Source organism: Pelodiscus sinensis, chromosome 6 (assembly GCF_049634645.1).
Source record: "Pelodiscus sinensis isolate JC-2024 chromosome 6, ASM4963464v1, whole genome shotgun sequence".
NCBI classification, from domain to species: domain Eukaryota; kingdom Metazoa; phylum Chordata; order Testudines; family Trionychidae; genus Pelodiscus; species Pelodiscus sinensis.
The window spans coordinates 15,435,703-15,455,379 of record NC_134716.1 but is presented as its reverse complement, the minus strand read 5'-3'; the positions used below and the strand labels follow the sequence as shown (position 1 = coordinate 15,455,379).

Below are 19,677 nucleotides of genomic sequence, written 5' to 3'. Positions count from 1 at the left end.
GTAAAATACAGATTCAAAAAATAAAACTGCAAAGTTTTTTTAGACTCCAGAATTTAAATTGTATTTAAATTAAAGTATGTATATTTAAATCTTATTTTTATAATATACAATTCTGAAAAACTACATTGAAGTACGTGCATATTTGCTGTTAAATTCAGAGTGTAATTATAATGAACAACTCACAACATTAATGTAAATAGCAGCCTCCCTTATCTTGTTTTTTGATCCATAGACTTTCTTGAGACTTTTGAAGAGATGAAGACACAGGAACTGGAACGGAAGGCACAGATAGAGGCCAACATTGTTGCACTGTTAGAGCATTCAAGTAGGGTAAGTGCCTTTCTCGGTTGCTGATAAATTAGTCCATCATAACCTCATAAAAGACATTAAGTAAAATTAAATAGAACTGTTTTGATTAAATACTAGTCAGCCCTGTTATGGGTGTAATTAACTTCCAGATAATATACTGATACCAGAGTAGAATCTATATAATTACTATTGTATTCTCTGTCACTATTTTGAAGGAAATTTTACAATGAATAAATCAGAAAATATTTGTTACCAGAACAAAAGAACTATTATTTTTGACCAGAGCTATGAAACACACAATAAATACTAAATTAAAATAATACTAAAACTAAGAAATTTCATTGTTTGCTAGTTTATCTAAACCAACTCTGAAAATCATAAATAAAGGCGGGATTCAATCATTTTCCTTATTTTCCATATTCCAATTTTGTTATTCTGGGGAAATTTCTTCTACCAAATTTTTGCAATGTTTCTCTCCATGTGGATTCTACATTCTATGTTCCTATGTTCCTGGAGTCCTGATAGAAGTTTCCCATTATCAATATCATAATTTTTTTGCCAATTCTCACCAAAACAACTCTTCCTTTTCTTTGATTTTGTTTGCCTTGTACTGTCTGTAAAGGATTGCTATAGTCATCTTTTAGCAAAGTATTTTTCTTCTTTGAGTGATTGTTCATGTTGATTACAATTCAGGTATATATGCGCCATGCGTACAAACATCGGAAACTTTTCCCCTAGCAGCACCTGTAGGGTTGGCTGTGGAGACTCCTATAGTTGTGTCGCGATATCAGTGCATATATACCACTGCTGATCCTACCCTTCCTCAGTTCCTTCTTAGCATCCATGGTGACGTTGAAACTGTAATTAGCTTTTGCTTAGAAAGTGCCTAGTCCCTAGTAGTAGCTCTTGTTTTCGCTAGTCTTCAATTTTGTTTCTCATGATCAGGGGCAACCCGTCAGTTTAGGTGAACTAGGCAGTTGCCTAGAGTGCCGCCGGACCGGGCGCCCAATGTTGACGTCACGGCCATTGATGGCCGTGCTGTGGCGGGGGGCCAATTGCGCTGCCCGCCTGGGGCACCAGCTGCTGCAGCTGGCCTCGGGCTGCTCCTGCTCATGATAAAGATCTTCAAGCAAATAAAAGGACAGTGGGCCAGTGCCCAAGTGTTTTAGCCCCCTGGAGCGCCAGGGCATGCCTGACACCCCAGACTTTAAAGCGTGCACAGCTTGCAAATACCATATGCCCAACAGTGACCCACATGATATGTGCCTTCGCTGCCTGGGTGAAGAACATCACACTGAAAAGTGCAAGATCTGTCAAAGTTTTATGCCCCACACCAGAAAAGGCAGGGAGCACAGGCTTCAACAGCTCCTGATGGAGGTGGGATTAAAACCCCCTCAGGCTGAAAAATCAGTCCCGGGAGTCAGTTTGGTGTGCAGCGCCCCAGCCTCCGTGAGACAGTTCAGAAGCCGGGCACAGCAAAAGACTCTAGGCGCTGGGGTTCCCTGGCACCATAGATGACTGTGCCGAGACATAAATCTACCTCGCCAGCACTGCGGGGCAAGAGAGAGGACAGAGATAGGTGCCTCCATAGGCCCCAGACAAAGACAGGACCCTGTCTAGAGGAAATCCCCGGTGCGGGAGATGCAGAACATGCCATCGACTCCGGCCCCAGACCGGTGCCGTTGAGTCCGGCATATGACCATCAACCGAGGGACATGAGCCTGGGGCAGGTCTTAAATTCCCTTTCAATGCCGGGCACCTTTTCAGCAGCGAGAGACCTGATACAAATCTCAGAGGCCAAGGTAAACCACTAGTACCACCGGGACCACACCTCTCAAGGGGAAAGCCAGCTATGCTCCCTCAACCACAATCCACAGCGTGATATTGGGATGGGTCTTCCTCCTTGGAGGGTCTTCCATTGCCCGCACAACGTTCCTTGTTACCAGCACAGCAAGAAAGTCCAGCTTCCCAAGGGATGGAGCTGGCACCCATTGGAACACTGGAAAGATAAGGATGGCCCTGAAGGTTGGGGGGCTCCTCCAGTGGCACAGTGGTTAAGTTACATGCCTCCGGAACCAGAGGTTGAGGGCTCGAGCACTGAGAGTCCAGGACTGAGGGATCGGATTTGACACAGAGATCAGTCTCTAGGTTGAGGTCATGAGCTAGAAGTCCAAGGCACTGCTTCCTTTCCAGGCCTCCTGGGCACCAGTCGGGGACCTGGACATCATCCCAACACTCAGCTCTGGCACCGGCATCATTGGCACCATCGTGGTCATCTCAGTTGGAATTGGAATCGAATGTGGTGTCAGGCAGGCCTCAGCGCAGGCAGTCTCAACACAGTACAAGAGACCAGCCAGTGTAGTACGACAGCATTGGCCACTGCCAGTGCAATGGCCCTTCTGGATCCCCTTGGCCTTGCATCAGTCTCAGAGAGCCCCTCGGTCGTTGGTGTCCATGAGTCATACATCTCAATCCACTCATGACAGGTACCACTCCAGGACACTGTCCAGGGCGGAGTTCAGTCCCCCTAGAGTGCACAGCCCACCTCCTGGAGCTAGGGAACAACCTCCAGAGAAAGGCCTTAGGGTGGACCCCAAGGACAGAGCCCAGTTACCAGTGGAGGACACTACTCAGGCCCAGGCCTATTCCTCATCCTTCCCGGACGAAGCAGTGGCAGGCACCTCCATGCTGGGGCCCCCACCAATGGACCACAGGGCATTGTAGTGGGGCAGAATGGCCGCCCACTGACCCAGAGGCAGGGGAATCCCTCCGGCAGCTATTTTAGGCACAACCTACCCCTCCCAGTCACCTGACCAGAAGCTAGGAGGCATGGTCAGGGCTATAAAAGCCCAGCCTGGGAGCTCAGTGTGGGCCCAGCCTCCAGAGGAACCAGAGGCCTGCTCAGAGCTCCCTGCCTAGGAGGAGGCCAAGGCCTGGCCCGGACCTCCAACCGCGGCTGACCCGAAGGACCTGTGTGAGTGCCTGCCACCGGCCTGTACCCAGCAACCATTTGGGGCCACCGGACCTGCAAGGACCCAAGGACTGGCCTGGACCGCCAGCCAGGCCTGACCCCAAGGACCAGCCTGACCCAGAGGATCAGCCGGAACGCCTCCTCCAGTTGTTACCAGAGCACCGACTGAGACCGCTAGACCTGCCAGCGGCTGAGGACTGGCCTGGACCGTCTAAACCCCAGCTTGACACAACCACCCTTGACTCCCCAAGTGACCTGCCAGACATCCAGGTACCTGCTGAGGGGGAGGAGGGAAGCGGCCCAGGTTGTTCCCAGCACTCCTTGCTTGGCCACCCCACAGTGATGCGATTCAGGAAGGGGTTGGACAGGTTGTACCTGTATTGTCATCCACCTGTACCTGCTTGGGACTTAAATCTGGTGCTCAATAAACTTTTGGGTCTGCCTTTTGAACCGATGGCCCAGTGTTCTTTCCTATATGTGTCTTAGGGATGTGAGCTTATCAGATAGTCGACACACTAGTCGATTAGTTGCTCCACCCCTTTGCTGCCTCTATCACAAAGCGGCAGCAAGGGAGGGGAAGTGGTGGGGGTGTTGGAGTGAGCCAGATTAAAAGCCAGTTCCCTACAGGGACTCTTGTACATTTCAAAATTGAAATGTCACATGGAGCCCGGGGCCAGCAGGGAGTCCCGCTGACCCTGGGCTCCATGCGGGTGCTTTCCCTTTGAAATGCATAAGAGCCTCTGCTGGGGCTCTTGTACATTTCAGAGGTGGAACACAGAAGTTCTTATTTACTAATCGAATAGTCGATGGAAATCCCATTGACTGTTCGATTAGTTAATTAATTGAAATTTAATATCCCTAATCCGTCTATGAGTAGCTATCACATCAGCAAGACGAGTGTCTGAGTCAGGGGACCTATCCTCAGATCCGCCGTACATAATCTTCCACAAGAACAAAGTACAGCTTAGACTACACCCTGCTTTCCTGACAAAAGTGATCCAATTTCCACTTGTTGCAAGAGGTCTTCCTTCCGGTTTTTTATCCTAAGCCTCATATTAGTGATAGGCAGAGGGTATTGCATACACTAGACATAAGGAGGGCCTTAGCTTTCTACATAGATTGCACTAGGCCCTTTAGAAAATCCACACAGCTGTTTGTGGCTATAGCAGAACTGATGAGGGGAGATCCAGTCTCCATGCAGTGCATCTCTTCCTGCATAGTGCGATGCATATGCACCTGCTATGACCTAGCTGGTGTCCCTCCCCTGCCAGTTACAGGCCAGTCAACCAGGGCCTAGGCTTTTCCTGCAGCCTTTGGGCACAGGTCCACTTACAAGAAATCTGTAGGGCAGCTACTTGATCTTCGATTCACACATTCATGGCCCGTTATGTTATTGAGGACTCAGCAGTTGGCAGGGCAGTCCTGCAATCTGTGATTCCGAACTTCAATCCCACCTCAATGGGGTAGCAGCTTGGGAGTCACCTGAATTGGAATTGACATGAACAATCACTCTAAGAAGAAAAGACAGTTTCCTGTTCTCGTAACTAGTGTTCTTCGAAATGTGTTGTCCATTCCAATACCCATCCTCCTTCCCCTCTGTCAGAGTAGCTGGCAAGAATGAACCGAGGGTGGGTACGGTCAGCAGTGGTATATATGTCTTGATATAGCAGCACCACTCTAGGGTTCTCCACAGGCTGACCCTACGGGAGCTACTAGGGGAAATGTTTCCTACGTTCATGCACACGGCATGTGTACACCTGAATTGGAATGGATATGAACAACACCAGTAATGCTCTGTTTTGAATAAACAGTGTTTTAACAGCTCCTTGATACTCTTCTTCAATGTGATGCCACATGTCTTCAAATTATTTAACTCAAAAGGTTGCTTAAGAGTTGATGTGTTGCAAGGCCCGTGACACAGAGGTATGAAATTTTCCTCAAAGTTAACGACCTACTTGAATCACGGAATGATCTTCAAATAATTGTGTCTGGAAAATCATGGAAGTAATCACTGACCTTTATTAATAGCCATAATTTGGAAAAGCCAGAATACTGCTACTTGTTTAATAAATATTTGCTGGAACAGTATTATGTTATGCCTGCCAATTTTTTGGTAACCAGACATTTTGCTGGAACTATATTACATTCCCTTAAAAACGTGACTGATTACAATATAAAATTCAGAAGAATAAAAGTCTTAACACAACTGCTAAAGAAATCAAGTCACTTTAGCCTTTTACATTTTACAGGAATTTAATGTTAGAGCATAACTAATTGCACATACAGTCCATATTTTACATATATTTTGAAAGTGAATTCAAATCAAAATTGTGAGGGAAGCCTAATTTGCATGATCCACAATTTTCTCAATATTGTAAGTGAAGAAGGGCCTTACTTCTAGTATAATGACTCTTCCACAAGTGATGTATAATGACTCTTCCACAAGTGATGTATCTAAGCCAATGACATAGGTATCCCTGTTTTATCCTCAATTGTTTTTTCAGTACATCAGTTATAAAAGGGGGACAGTCCAGGTTGGCAGAACTGAAATGGAACATCATTCTATTTAAATGCTCTAAAACTATTTAAAAATATTTTACCCAAGAGAATGTTAAGAGTTTGTCATAAATGATGTATTAACAGCTTTTTTCTTCAAAGATATAAAATGTTCTGATTTCCTGTTCCCATTTCCGTAAATGTACAGAATGTCAATCGTATGAAACAGATCTCCTCTGTCACAAATCAAGAGCTGAAGATTATGCAGGAAGACCTCACTTTCAAATCAAATGAAATGCAAAAGTCACAGAGCACTGCTAAAAATTTAAGTACAGGTGAGGCAAATAATGTATAAATATGCAAATTCCTTCCTTTTTAAAAATGAAATAAGAGTCATAGACTTAGGGATGTAAAAAGTCATTTAAAAATGTAACCATGTAACCACTAAAAATCCTAGCAGTCATATGTGCTGTGGGGCTCTGCAGTATAAAGCTTATATATAAAGCTTTATGTTGCAGAGCTCACAGCAAAGCCTCCCACTCCTGGGTAGCCTGTGGTGGTCCTGCCATGGTTAGGGGCTGCTCCAGATGGCCGGACTGGCTCCTGCTTGCGTTAGGTCCCACAGGGCTGGATGGGGGTGGGTGAGTAGCTGTTTCAGCACCTACCAGTTAACTGGGACCAGTAAGCCTCACCCTTAAGGATGAGGCTTCCATCCCTACATAGACTGCATTATAGAGTACAGGGTTAGTGGTCTTACATACAGTGTTGTTGGTCTTGGTTTTTATATATAGCTTTATATAACTGCTATAAGTGCTAGCACAAATAGTTTGTAATTCATCATAGGGATACTATTTCTCTATTAGTAATATCAGATTTTCTTGCTTACTTGGTTTAGGTCATATTAAGAGTGCATTTTAATATCATGTATAGCACTTTCCATTGCATTAGTAGGAGTTTGCTTTATTTATTTAGGCTCTTCATAACTTTTTTAAAATAACATGTAATAGGAAGTAGTAGAGCATTGTGCAGTGAAATAACCATGAAAATGTACCCCATAATGTCACTGATACTTAATGTTTTGTTTGCTGCATAGACATGGCCTTAGAAAAGCACAAAGAAAAACCTATGGCTGGCCTGTACTCGCTGATTTGGGTTCATGGGACTTGGCTTAAGGGGATGTTTCAAGCTGGAATCTGAGTGCTGTGATCCTCCTACTATGCAAGTCCTAGAGCCAGGCTCCAGTGCAAGCACAGTATCTATGCAGCTGTGAAACAGCTCCACAACCAAAGCCCTGAGAGTTCAAGTTAGTTAGCACAGGCTAGCTGCAGGTTGGTGTGTAAACATATCCCCAAGAGGATTCCTGGCAGCTATGATGTAGATGGCCCAACCTTGCCTTGTAAATTATCATGATCAAATTCTCAGGACCCAATTCTGAAAACATGCACATTCTTAACATCAATATTCTTGTTGACTTTGATGGGACTAATCATATGCATGAAGTTACAACTGCATTAACATTAGGCATGTGAGTTAAAGTTTGCAGAAATCAGGCCTATGTTGTCTAAAAGCAGAGGGGTTTTTTTTCTTTTAGTTGTGCGAAAGCTCTCTATTTAATTATTTTTATTTGTGCTATTATATAGTAGAATTATTCTCCTAATCTAAAACTTTGCCATTATCATTGCTGATTCAGCAAGGTTTTCCTTGTTTAATTTCTGAAAGAAAACTGCAGTCATTATAAAACATTTTGTTTAGTGGCTGCTACATCTGTACTAAGAACCAGTTTTCAAAACAGGCTTCTGTGTTATGACTGCAAAATATATATATCAAAAGTAATTGCAGTGCACAAAATATGAAGCTAATTATCTGTTTGCTAAGTGTCTCTGGATATTTAAAACACATTTACTTGCAAATACATATTTTTCAGTGTCAAAATAGGCATCCATTTTTAAAAAATTAGCCCTTGCACTATAGAGCAACATATGAAATATGTTTTCCTATCAGCATTTTAGCTAATCATATTTATAGTTATTTTTATTTTATATTGCAGTAACACCCTGAAAGCTGCTAGATACAGGGACATTGTATAAAAACAAAGTTCTTTTCCTGAAAAAGTCAATAATTTAATCTAATAATGTTAACTGTTCATAAAGAAATTTCCTAGAATTGGGGACCATAAAAAGGTTCCATAATAAATATTATCAGAACTTTTTAAATTATAATGATTGTACTCCCAGCTGCAGTGCTTCCCAAACCTTCATAGTACAGTCACCTGAAAAATTCTTTGATTGTAATTAAAATGTCATTTTCCAGATTTTCTTGCCTCCTCAAACGTATAACAGCCATCAGCAGAGTCCTTTTAAAATATAGGAAGTTGCAGAGAGTAAACAAATGTACTGATGGCATAGTTTCCCAGAAATGTTTGCTTGGGTCAAAGCAGTTTTGTCTCGGACTTTGCTACTGTATACACACTACCTGCTAAACTGTGCAACTTCATGGCATATCAGAAGGAACTAGGCCGCATCCTCTTCCTGTCTTTTCCCCTAGAGAAGTTTTTAGTTTCTTATATATATATATATATGAGCAAGAGCGATTGATTGATTGTTTTTGGATTAAGATAAACTTCACCTTTTCCAAACAGCTTCTTCCTTTTTCTCTAAAAAGTTTGCTTGGGTAGGAATATTCCTTAACTGTCTACTCCAGCATTATCAGCATACAGATATTGCATTATATGAATCTTACATGATATTGCATTAGATGAATCTTTTTCTCACATTTTTAGAATGTATCACTTTTATCCACCAAAAGTGAATTTTATTTGATCTTTAGTCTGTCTTATTTTTAATTAAAAGCAAAAATCTTTAAAAGACTCCAGTCATCTGAAGAAATGGGCTGTGCCCACGAAAGCTTATGATATCATCTCTATGTTTTGTTAGTCTATAAAATGCTACCAGACCATTTGTTGTTTTTTTGTAATTTATCCTGTACAGACTAACTCGGCTACCCCCTGAAGCATCCAAAAATCTTAGGTATGCATTTTAATTTTGAGAAAATGCAAACTACTTCTACAGATATTGTCATTTAATGATTATAAGCAGTTCACATTTTTAAGGTTTTTCTATTTTTTTAAATCATCAATAAAATACTAAATTTTTCATTTAACAAACAACAGTTACAAGTAAATCTTATCACAAACATGCTACACCCACACTTAGTATCATAAAAATGAATTAATGACTCTAGTCTGTCCAGCCTAACTATTAGCTCTTGCTTCTTGAAAGTTCTGGGCTTTCAATTTCTGTTTCTCAGCAGACTAAAAAAAAACGTGCCAAAAATGACACAAACTGCATAGGATTGTTTTTGTTCCATGCTTTGTTCTTGTGGACCTTGGCCAAGCATGTCAGAGGAGTTAGTTAAGACATCGTCTTAAAGACTGAAACACAGTATATAGTAAAGGACAGAGGCAGCATAGTAAGGAAGACTGGAGTGGAAAAGGGAAGACATTCAGCATGCACACAGCTTTCTATATTGCCCCACATTTTGACACTGAAAAACTATCATGGCTTCTGGGCATAAAAGACACCCTATCTGGGAATATTATAAAGAAATGAATTCTTTGGGGCATGTCAAGTGTAAACAGTGCAAGAAGATTCAGCACCTAGTTGCAAGAATGAATCATAAGGAAACTACTTATTGGGAGAAAATTATGCAGATGAAGCTGTGAATAGGCTGAGTGGATCAGCTGGTTAGTAACTTACATAATTTTTAAAAACAAGTTCTGTGGCACCTTAACAACTAACAGATTTATTTGGGCATAAGCTTTTTTGTGTAAAAAAACCAATGCATCATTCTTTGAGACTCTATGCCTTTTACTATAAGTGTAATTTAACAAATAAATTCCCACGCCGTTTGCTATGTTGGATGTTGCTAGGAAAAAAAAAGTTTCTTAGCTAATCCTTACAGTTTGTTTAATTAGTTAATGAGGTTTAGTATCTCACTCAGGTACACAGCGCAGATGGCTACAGTAAGAGAAACCTAGATTTTATATTACATAATACATTCTCCTTATTTTGGAACATCATGGCCATACACCATAATGGTGATGCCACAAGTCTATTCTTCATTTTACTTCAACATAACCCAGCTTTTCCAAGGGAACCCCATTCTATACTTGCATTCTCAAAAAACAGAAATGCCAATGAGTCCAATGGGACTTACTCAAAAACAAAGTTCTGTCTTTTAGTGAATGTACCCCAAATATATACCCTGCCCCCAAATATACCCCACAGTTTTTTCTTTTTGAGTTAAAAAAATCTTGTATATCTCGCACACGAGTATAACCCACGGGTATACAAGGCTGTGCTAGGGATATATTTATGGTGTGCGGTGGTGGGGGAAAGGGAGGGATTAGCAAGCCACTCTCTGCCCAATTCCTGCACAGCCGCCAGCCTCCAGGCGGGGGAGCACTCACTGCCCGGTTCCTGTGCAGCCAGATGAGCGCTCCCCCTCTCCCTTCCTACGCCTACGGGGGAACCGGACGGTGAGCACTCCCCCGCCCGGAGGCTGGAGGCTGCACAGGAACTGGGCGGTGTGTAAAAAAAAAAGGTTGTATACCCCACACCCGAGTATACCCCGCGTCAGGGGGGGAGTTCGGGGTTTGTAAAAACAGTAGTCATCTGAAGAAGTGGGTTGTACCCACGAAAGCTCATGATACCGTCTACATGTTTTGTTAGTCTTTAAATCACCTTGATTTAAATCATTTAATCTTGCTCTAAAGTAAATAGTCCCTTACAATTCTCTTCATATGAGACTTTTTCCATGGCTCTGGTCCTTCTGATTACCCATATTTGAATCCAGTCTAATTCTGTTTTATCTTTTTTGACATGAGATAATCAGAATTGTCCACAGTATTCCAGTGCATTATGATCTTTTCAGCTGTGACATATACCAATCAGGGATATAAAATCCTGTTTAACTGGCTAACTGGTTAAACAATATGTTTAACTGGCTAACTTATTAAAGGGGAGCAAGTGGGGAGCTGTTGCATCTGGGCTGGAGTGGCCCCCTCACCCTGTTGGGCTGGAATGCTCCTCCTCCAGCCAAAGCAGCCCCTGCCTGTAGTGGGCCAGGGTGCTCTACAGGCAGGGGCTACTCTGGTGTCACACCTGGAGCAGCCCCTTCCTGTGCCCACCACAGACAGAAGCTATGCTGGAGCAACCCCTGTCCATGACGGGCCCCATGCAGGGCTGTGCCAGCCCCACTGGTTAACCTTAACCAGTAAGGCTAGTTCTAAACTACACCCCTCTGTCAGCAGAAGGCTGTAAATTAGATGTTTTGAAACTGCAAATGAAGCGGGGATTTAAATGAGGAGCACAGGATCTTTCGAAAAAGCACCCCGTTGTTGAAAAAAACGCATCTAAATCGCGGTTCTTCTTCGAGTGGCCCTGTGGGTGCTCCACTCCAAGTGTCGGGTCCTGTCCCGGTGACGTGAATCGGAGAGCTCTCAGAGCCATGGTCCACTGGAACGCGCGTGCGTGGCTGCCAGAGGTGGTGTTCACGCCTTTGATGTGTTGCGCGTGGTCTGGCTTGCTCAGTTCCTCTCAGCTGCCGTTGGTCGCGGACGAGAGCTCCTGCTTGTCAGTTTCACTTTGCAACGACTTTTTCGAAGAAATCTTCACATTTGTAAATAGTTCAGAGCCTGATTAGTTTAGTTCTTGTTGATTTCTAGTTAAAGGAAAGTTTCCCTCTGACTGCGACTATCTGTAAAAAAAAAAAAAAGGGGGGGGGGGAACAGACTGAATCTCACAACGAGTTAAGGGGACAAGCAGAGGAGAGATTACTCCATTTCTCCCTCCTCCCTAATTCAGCATCCCCCGGTTTTAAAAAAATGCTCCGTCTGCCGGGAGCCTATGCCGGTGTCGGACGGACATGATTCTTGTGTGAGGGCGCCTGGGTGAGACGCATGTCCCCCAGAAGTGCACTCACTGCAGCAAGTTAATGGCGAGGGCTCGTAGGGATCGAGACTTGCGCCTCAAACTCATCCTTTATGGCAAGGCGCTGGAGTCCGATGCCGTACCTGCCTCTGGCATAGCAGCCCAGAAACGGCAGGCAACGTCTCCTGGGACAACCGTTAATAAGAAATCTAAGACGTCCCCACCGCGATCCCTGCCTGCTACCACCAAAGTCAAATGCCCTGACAAATCATCAGGGGCACCTGCCCCAGGGCATCAACGTGCTCCTAGGGTGAGGAGATCGCCTGAGCCAGGACTACAAGCAGCACCGGCTCCAGCAATAGCTCAGAAGCCGGCATCAGCGGGAGTGCGCAAGCCGACACCGCCAACGGCTGCTCTAGCGGCACCGGCTGGGGCGCTTTTAAACCCCCCCGGTGCCGAGCCGGCAAACGTCCCAAGCGGCACCACAGGCAAACTCTGATCTGCCGGCACCGGGCTTCTCCTCGGCACCGCCAACACCGCACCCATGTGGGACTCCATCGGCACCGCAGCCGGGTTCAGCCCCGAGCTCTCCACCAACAGCTGAAATTGACAAGGCTTCATTGCCTTGTAAAGCTGTGGGGAAAGAAATCTACAGCACATTATCCCCATCGCCTATCTTCTCCTCGGGACCGTCTCCTTCTCCACCCAGATACCAATGGCACCGGGACTATTGCCTCTCGCCTTCTTACCAGCTACTTAAAAGACCCTAACGGGGGGGGACACAGTTTATATAGAATCAAGATGCTCTCTATCGCGTTCTCGCTTCCCCAGGAGGTCACCAAGGTGCAGATCACCGAGATGGTCGCCATGTCGGGTCTACTACATCCGCAGTTCAAGATCTTCCAGATATTCTTCGCCAGCGCAGTCAGACCACTACTATGGCCGCTACCACAGGGATGATTATGACCGCCCCCTGGCCATGCTACCCTATCCTATAGAGGCTCTTCATGTACCCGTCCATTACCCAGTGTGCAACACTTACCTGACCATCTACAGCAATTGTTTTCTCCGCCTCCATCGGAAAATTTAACCATCCATCAGGATCATTCGGAACCAGAAGAGGGCCAATTGTCCGATACAGAAAATCCTCAACCACACATTCCCCCAGCCGACTGTTCCTCCTCTTCTCCGGATGAGGCAGTGATTCCAGAAGACACCCCTCCCTTGGATGACCTGAAGCAGTTCCAGGATCTGTTCAAGAGAGTTGCAAACACACAGGAGATACAATTAACAGACGTAGCAGTAAAGAAACATCGTCTTTTGAAGAATCTACGGCAACAACAGCGGGCTAAGATCGCCCTTCCTATTGATGAGCCATCATGGAAGTGGCAGACGAAATATGGCAGACCCCTACATCGGCTGCCCCAACTAGTAAGAGGATTGTTAGGAAGCATTTTGTACCCGCTAAAGGACTGGATTTCCTTTTCAGTCACCCTCAACCCAATTCCCTTGTTGTTGATGTGGTACAACGTAGAGCGAAAGCTCCCCAATATAAAAATACATTCCAAGACAAGGATAATACAAAAATTGGATGTTTTTGGAAGAAAGGTTTACTTTTTGGCTACGTTATTGTTACGAATCGCAAACTATATGGCCCACCTTTCTAACCACAATTTTGATAATTACTCGAAGTTTACAGAGCTACTACAGTATCTCCCTGATGCCAAGAAACCCTTGCTGAAGGCCATAGTCCAAGAGGGATATATAGCCTGTAATACTACTTTGCAGATGGCCATGGATGTTGCCGACACGGCTGCACGGACCATGGCTACGGGGGTCGCAATGAGACGGTCTTCCTGGTACCAAGTCATCTGCAGGACCCCGTGGGAGCTTCAAAATAAAGTTGAAGACCTACCCTTTGATAAGCAAAAGCTCTTCGCTACTAACACCGACGAAGTTCTCCATTCTGGCAAAGACTCCCGTACCACTTTATGTACCTTGGGAATGTACACACCTCCCTATAAGCGTAAGCGCTACTACCCTTACCAACGAAGGTATGATTATGCGTTCCATAAGAATCAACCGCGTACCCAAGACAATCAGCGCTTCTGACAGGGTCCTCAACATAGGAGATCTCAACTGAACCGTTCATCCAATCAACCTGCTCCAAAGCAGCAAATTTGACTTTTCCGTCGAAGATGCAAGCGCGACTCCCACGTTCAGCATACCACAAAATTCTTTACACTGTTTCACCATCGCTTAAAACAGTACCATCATCACTGGTCCATTATCACCGCGGACATGTGGGTACTGGAAGTGGTACAATCTGGTCTCTCCATCCCCTTTCTCTCCATTTCCCCCTATCACTCTTCCTACTCCGTCCCTTTTCAGGGACCCCTCTCATGAGCATTTGCTGAAGCAAGAAGTTCAGCATCTTCTGAATATCAGTGCAATAGAGAGGGTACCAAGTCAGTTTTGGGGGGAAAGGATTTTATTCCCAGTACTTCCTTACCCCGAAGAAGACAGGAGGATAGAGACCCATTTTGGACCTACGCAGGTTAAACCGCTATCTCAGGAAACACTGTTTCAAGATAGTGATCCTAAATGCCATCATTCGATCGTTGAACAAGGGGGACTGGTTTGCAGTCCTCGACCTGCAAGACACCTACTTTCACATAGCAATCCATGTGGCACACAGGCATTTTCTCCATTTCCAGCTAGGCCAAGAACATTTCCAGTACAGAGTACTACCTTTCGGGTTGGCATGCGCACCCAGAGTTTTCACGAAAACCTTAGTGGCTGCCCACTTGTTCAGACTGGGAATGACAATTTTCCCATACTTGGACGATTGCCTCATAAGAGGCCTAACGTATTCAGAGGCCAAACACATGGTGACAACAGCCTCTCATAAACATGCAGAAATCCTCGCCAGAACCTACACAAGATCTGATTTTCATAGGGGCGAGGCTTGACTCGAAAACAGCGCGCGCTTACTTACCTGCCAAATGTTTTGCCGCCATTCAAGATCTTGTTCACACGCTGACGCATGCCCCGATGATTCCTGTCAGTGTCGTTACAACTACTGGGACACATGGCTGCCTCAACAACTGTTGTTCAAAACGCAAGGTTACATTTTCGCTGCCTCCAACACTGGCTGCAGTATATACTCCAGTAAGGGACAGCATTCACAAGGTGGTGATGATACCACCACATGTACAACAATCCCTGCAATGGTGGACCAAGCCGACCAATCTTACGGTGGGTATTCCCTTTCACCGCCCACAACTGTTGAAGCAAATAACAACGGATGCATCCCTTACTGGCTGGGGAGCGCATATGGACAATATGACAGTTCAAGGTCGCTGGTCTACGCAGGAGATGCTTTTACACATCAACGTTCTCGAGTTAAGAGCAGTGCATCATGCATGTCAGCATTTTCAGTCCCATATAAGGAATACGACCATCAGAATCCTTACTCATAGACTCATAGACTCATAGACTTTAAGGTCAGAAGGGACCATTATGATCATCTAGTCTGACCCCCTGCACAGTGCAGGCCACAGAATCTCGCCCACCCCTCTTAGAATAATCCTCTCACCTATGTCTCAGATATTGAAGCCTTCAAATACTTTGAAGGCCCCAACATGCAGAGAGTCCTTCAGCTGTGATCTGTGCCCAATGCTACAGAGGAAGGCGAAAAACCTCCAGGGCCTGTGCCAATCTACCCTGGAGGAAAATTCCTTCCTGACCCCAAATATGGTGATCAGCTAAACCCTGAGCATGTGGGCAAGACTCACCAGCCAGACACCCAGAAAGTTCCCTATAGCAACTCCTATCATCCCTCCATTGACCTATTTCCAACTGATAATGAATGGTCAATTAGTTACCAAGATCATGTTATTTCATCCAACCATCCCCTTATCATAGAATCATAGAACTGGAAGAGACCTCAGAAGGTCGTCAAGTCCAGCCCTCCGCTCTAGGCAGGACCAATCCCATCTAAATCAACCCGGCCAGGGCTTTGTCAAGCCGAGACTTAAACACCTCTAGGGATGGAGACTCCACTACTTCCCTAGGTAACCCATTCCAATGCTTCACTACCCTCCTAGTAAAATAGTTTTTCCTAATATCCAATCTGGACCTCTCCCACCACAACTTGAGACCATTGCTCCTTGTTCTGCCATCTGTCACTACTGAGAACAGCCTCTCTCCATCCTCTTTGGAACCTCCCTTCAGGAAGTTGAAGGCTGCTATCAAGTCCCCTCTTACTCTTCGCTTCTGCAGACTAAATATTACGGACAATATTGCCACCATGTACTATGTAAACAGACAGGGAGGGGCTCAATCCCAATCCCTCTGTATAGAAGTGATGCGCTTGTGGAAATGGTGTATCCGCATCAATACCATTCTGACAGCCACCTACTTGCCGGGCGTCCAGAATACTATTGCAGACTCACTCAGCAGGCTGTTTCCACGACCACGAGTGGGAACTTCACATGGACATTCTGCATTGTATTTTTATCCAATGGGGGTTCCCCTCAATAGACCTGTTCACTACGGCAGCCAACGCCAAGTGCCCCAATTATTGCTCCAGGGCAGGGATCAGACGCCACTCCTTAGGAGATGCTTTTCTTCGCAATTGGGGAACGTCATTACTATACGCCTTTCCCCCGATTGTCCTAGTTCCCAGAATCCTGGAAAAGATCACTATGGAAAGGGCTCGAGTAATCCTCATAGCCCCAGCTTGGCCACGGCAGCCTTGGTATTCAATACTCCACCAGATGTCCATCAGGACACCGTACACCCTTTCTCTGCTTCCGAACCTCTTGACTCAAGACAACAGTTCCCTGTGTCATCCGAAACCCAAGACCTTACACCTCACGGCGTGGATGCTTGCTGTTTCAACCCGGTCGAACGCTCATGCTCACAGAGAGTCAAGCAAGTATTAGTAGATAGCAGAAAGGATTCTTCTCGAAAGACCTACCTTGCCAAGTGGACCAGATTTGAAGCGTGGTGTGGCAGTGATGTCAAGGACACTCACGTGGCAAGAATATCTCAGATACTTGATTATATTTTGCACCTCCACGACACGGGCCTTGCAATAGCCTCGCTGAGAGTGCATTTAGCAGCAATTAGTGCTTTTCATCGGGGTCAGGATGGGGGTTTTCTATATTTGCTCATCCCATCACAAAGAGGTTCCTAAAAGGACTTAAGAACCTCAACCCACCACTACGACCACCACCTGGAATTTGGACTTCGTTCTGGATTCCCTGACACGCCCCCTTTTGAACCCTTAGTTACGATACCATTATAGCTTCTGACCACAAAACTGCTTTTTCTGCTTGCCATTACATCGACCCGCAGCATGAGCGAAATAGCTGCGTTCATGTCGTCACCTCCTTACACGATTTTTACTAAGGAGTCGGTGACTTTGAGATCTCATCCAGCATTTGTTCTGAAAGTTTGTTCGGATTTCCACACGAATGATTTCCACACGAATGAGAGTTCTTCCCTGTTTCTATCCCAAGCCTCATGCTTCAAGGGAAGACGCAGTGCTGCACACACTCGATGTGAGGAGCGCATTAGCTTTTTATATCGAAAGAACGCAACGCTTTAGGAAATCGGATCTCCTAATAGTGTCGTTAGCAGATCGAACCAAGGGACAACCCATCACTTCCCAACGGATTGCGAGATTAATAGTGTCGTGTATTACAACCTGTTACTCCATATGTAACAAACCTCTTGTGTGTTCTCCTAAGGCCCATTCTACGAGAGCAGTAGCCACGACTACAGCTTTTCTCAGAGGTGTTCCATTTCGAGACATTTGTCGAGCAGCAACATGGTCCTCTCATTCTACGTTTATGAGGCATTACGCTGTAGTAAACTAATGTGCTGCCAATTCCTCAGTGGCTACAGCAGTTCTTTCCCATATTCAAAAACCTTAATTCCGGAGCGCTCAAGTGTTCGAGTACTGCTCCGAAGTACCTGGAGTGGAGCACCCATGGGGCCACTCGAAGAAGAAGTTGTTACTCACCCTGTGAAGTAACTATTGTTCTTCGAGATGTGCCCCGTGGGTGCTCCACAACCCGCCCTTTCTCCCCGCTCCGGAATTTTTCATTTTTCTCGTTTCAGGGAACAGCTGAGAGGAATTGAGCAAGCCGGACCGCACGCAACACATCAAAGGCATGAACGCTGCCTCTGGCAGCCACGCATGCGTGGTCCAGTGGACCACGGCTCTGATAGCTCTCCGATTCGCAGCACTGGGATGAGACCCAACACCTGGAGTGGAGCACCCACCAGGCACATCTCGAAGAACAATCGTTACTTCACAGGGAGAGTAACTTCTTCTTTCACTTTCGACATGATGCTTCTTCGAAACAGCGCCATGATGCAATTATGCAAGTGAAGCACGGGATATTTAAATACCCACTTCATTTGCACTTTTGAAATGTCTAATTTACATCTCTCTGCCGATAGAGGGGTGTAGTTTAGACGTAGCCTAAATCTCATGCATTAAGGGTGAAGTTTACTGTTAACTGGTTAAACCTTCACATCCCTAGTACCAATTCTTATTATGCTAACGTTTGGTACTAGTTGCTCATTTGTAAAGTTAGTGACCAGGGCAAATTTAACCCTGAATGTGGTATTATAAAAACAAGATTTTCAAAAATGAAAACAGAAATATTTATATTATTTTTTAAAAAATTCAGTGGAAATAATTTAAAAATAAACATTTCCTTAAAAGCTGGTTCCCCAAGGGCACCAGGACTGCCTTCCCCACCTAGCTGCAGTGGCTACAGAGGGTGGGGGAGGGTACAGTCATTAGGATTAAGCAATAAACCACGCGTATCAGTTAATAGTTTAAACGTCTATATGCTAACATCCATAATTTGCAATCAATGTTTTGTGCTAATGTTCTGGCACAGAAAAACCTAAAATTGAAAATAAAATAAATATTAACAAAATCAGAATGAAATTACCATCCTGTAGTATCTCAGGTCACAACTGACTTTCCTGACACTTAGACTTCCTAGTCTTCAGTAGCTGTAATAATTGCATGGTATCATTTGACAAATGTCACTTGTACATTGGGCCAAATCCTGCTGCTTATATTCTCATGAATAGTCTCACCAACTTTCATTTCAGACAGTCAAAGACTGCGAATGGACTTGCAGAAAATGGAATTGTTGGAGGGTAAGATGGTTGATGAACAGGCTTCTCTCAAAGAAAAAATTGAACAGATGACAAAGGACTTGGAAATGTACAATAATTTGCCAGCTCTGAAAGCATCAGGAGAAGAGAAGAAAAAGGTAGCAACAGTTGTATTTGGATTTATCTACATTGTAAATTCTTTGGGGAAGAGAACATCTTTCTGTTCCATCTTTGTACAGGAACCATATAGCTCTGGTCCATGACTGAGGCTGTTAGTTGCTACCACAGTACAAATAATAAAAACATTGCCTGTGTTCAGAGTTCAGCAACTAATATTTTGAAACTTATATTTGTCATACTGTGTTCAGACAGAGTCTGGTTTTATGTGTTTATAAAAACATGTTGGGAAGTAATTTGTTTAAAGGTTTGAAGTAAATGACATCAAATCTACCTCTGCTATGTTTCACACAGTAATAACAAGAATATCACCTAGTTCTTATATAGCTCCTTTCATCAACAGATCTTAAATTGCTTTGCAAAGGCGGTCAGCATCTTTATTCTCAATTGACAAATAGTGAAACAGTGTTGAAGTGACTAGTTCAAAATCACTTAGAAGGCCAGTGGTAGGATCAGGAAGAGAGAGCCCAACATCAGGCCAATGCTCTATCCAGTATACAATGCAGCCTTGTACTATTGCATGCTGTCATGACCGCATTTCTAGAATTAACATGAAGGAGACCCTGGACATTTGTGCCTCATTTCACGTCACCAGGTGTGCATTTTTAATAGCTATATCTTGTTCATAGGTATTAAATGCAA

General features: G+C 44.6%; 1 protein-coding gene across 5 annotated transcripts in view; it reads left to right on the top strand.

The window, feature by feature from the left end:
- The window catches only part of IFT74 (intraflagellar transport 74), a 123,174-nt gene that overhangs the window by 81,110 nt on the left and 22,387 nt on the right, over positions 1-19,677 (top strand). For all 5 annotated transcript variants that reach the window (XM_006127246.4, XM_006127245.4, XM_075931464.1 and 2 more), the window contains 3 exons: positions 233-330; positions 5,985-6,111; positions 18,853-19,016. In XM_006127246.4, coding sequence (XP_006127308.1) covers positions 233-330; positions 5,985-6,111; positions 18,853-19,016 — 389 coding nt within the window. The remainder of the gene's footprint in view (positions 1-232; positions 331-5,984; positions 6,112-18,852; positions 19,017-19,677) is intronic.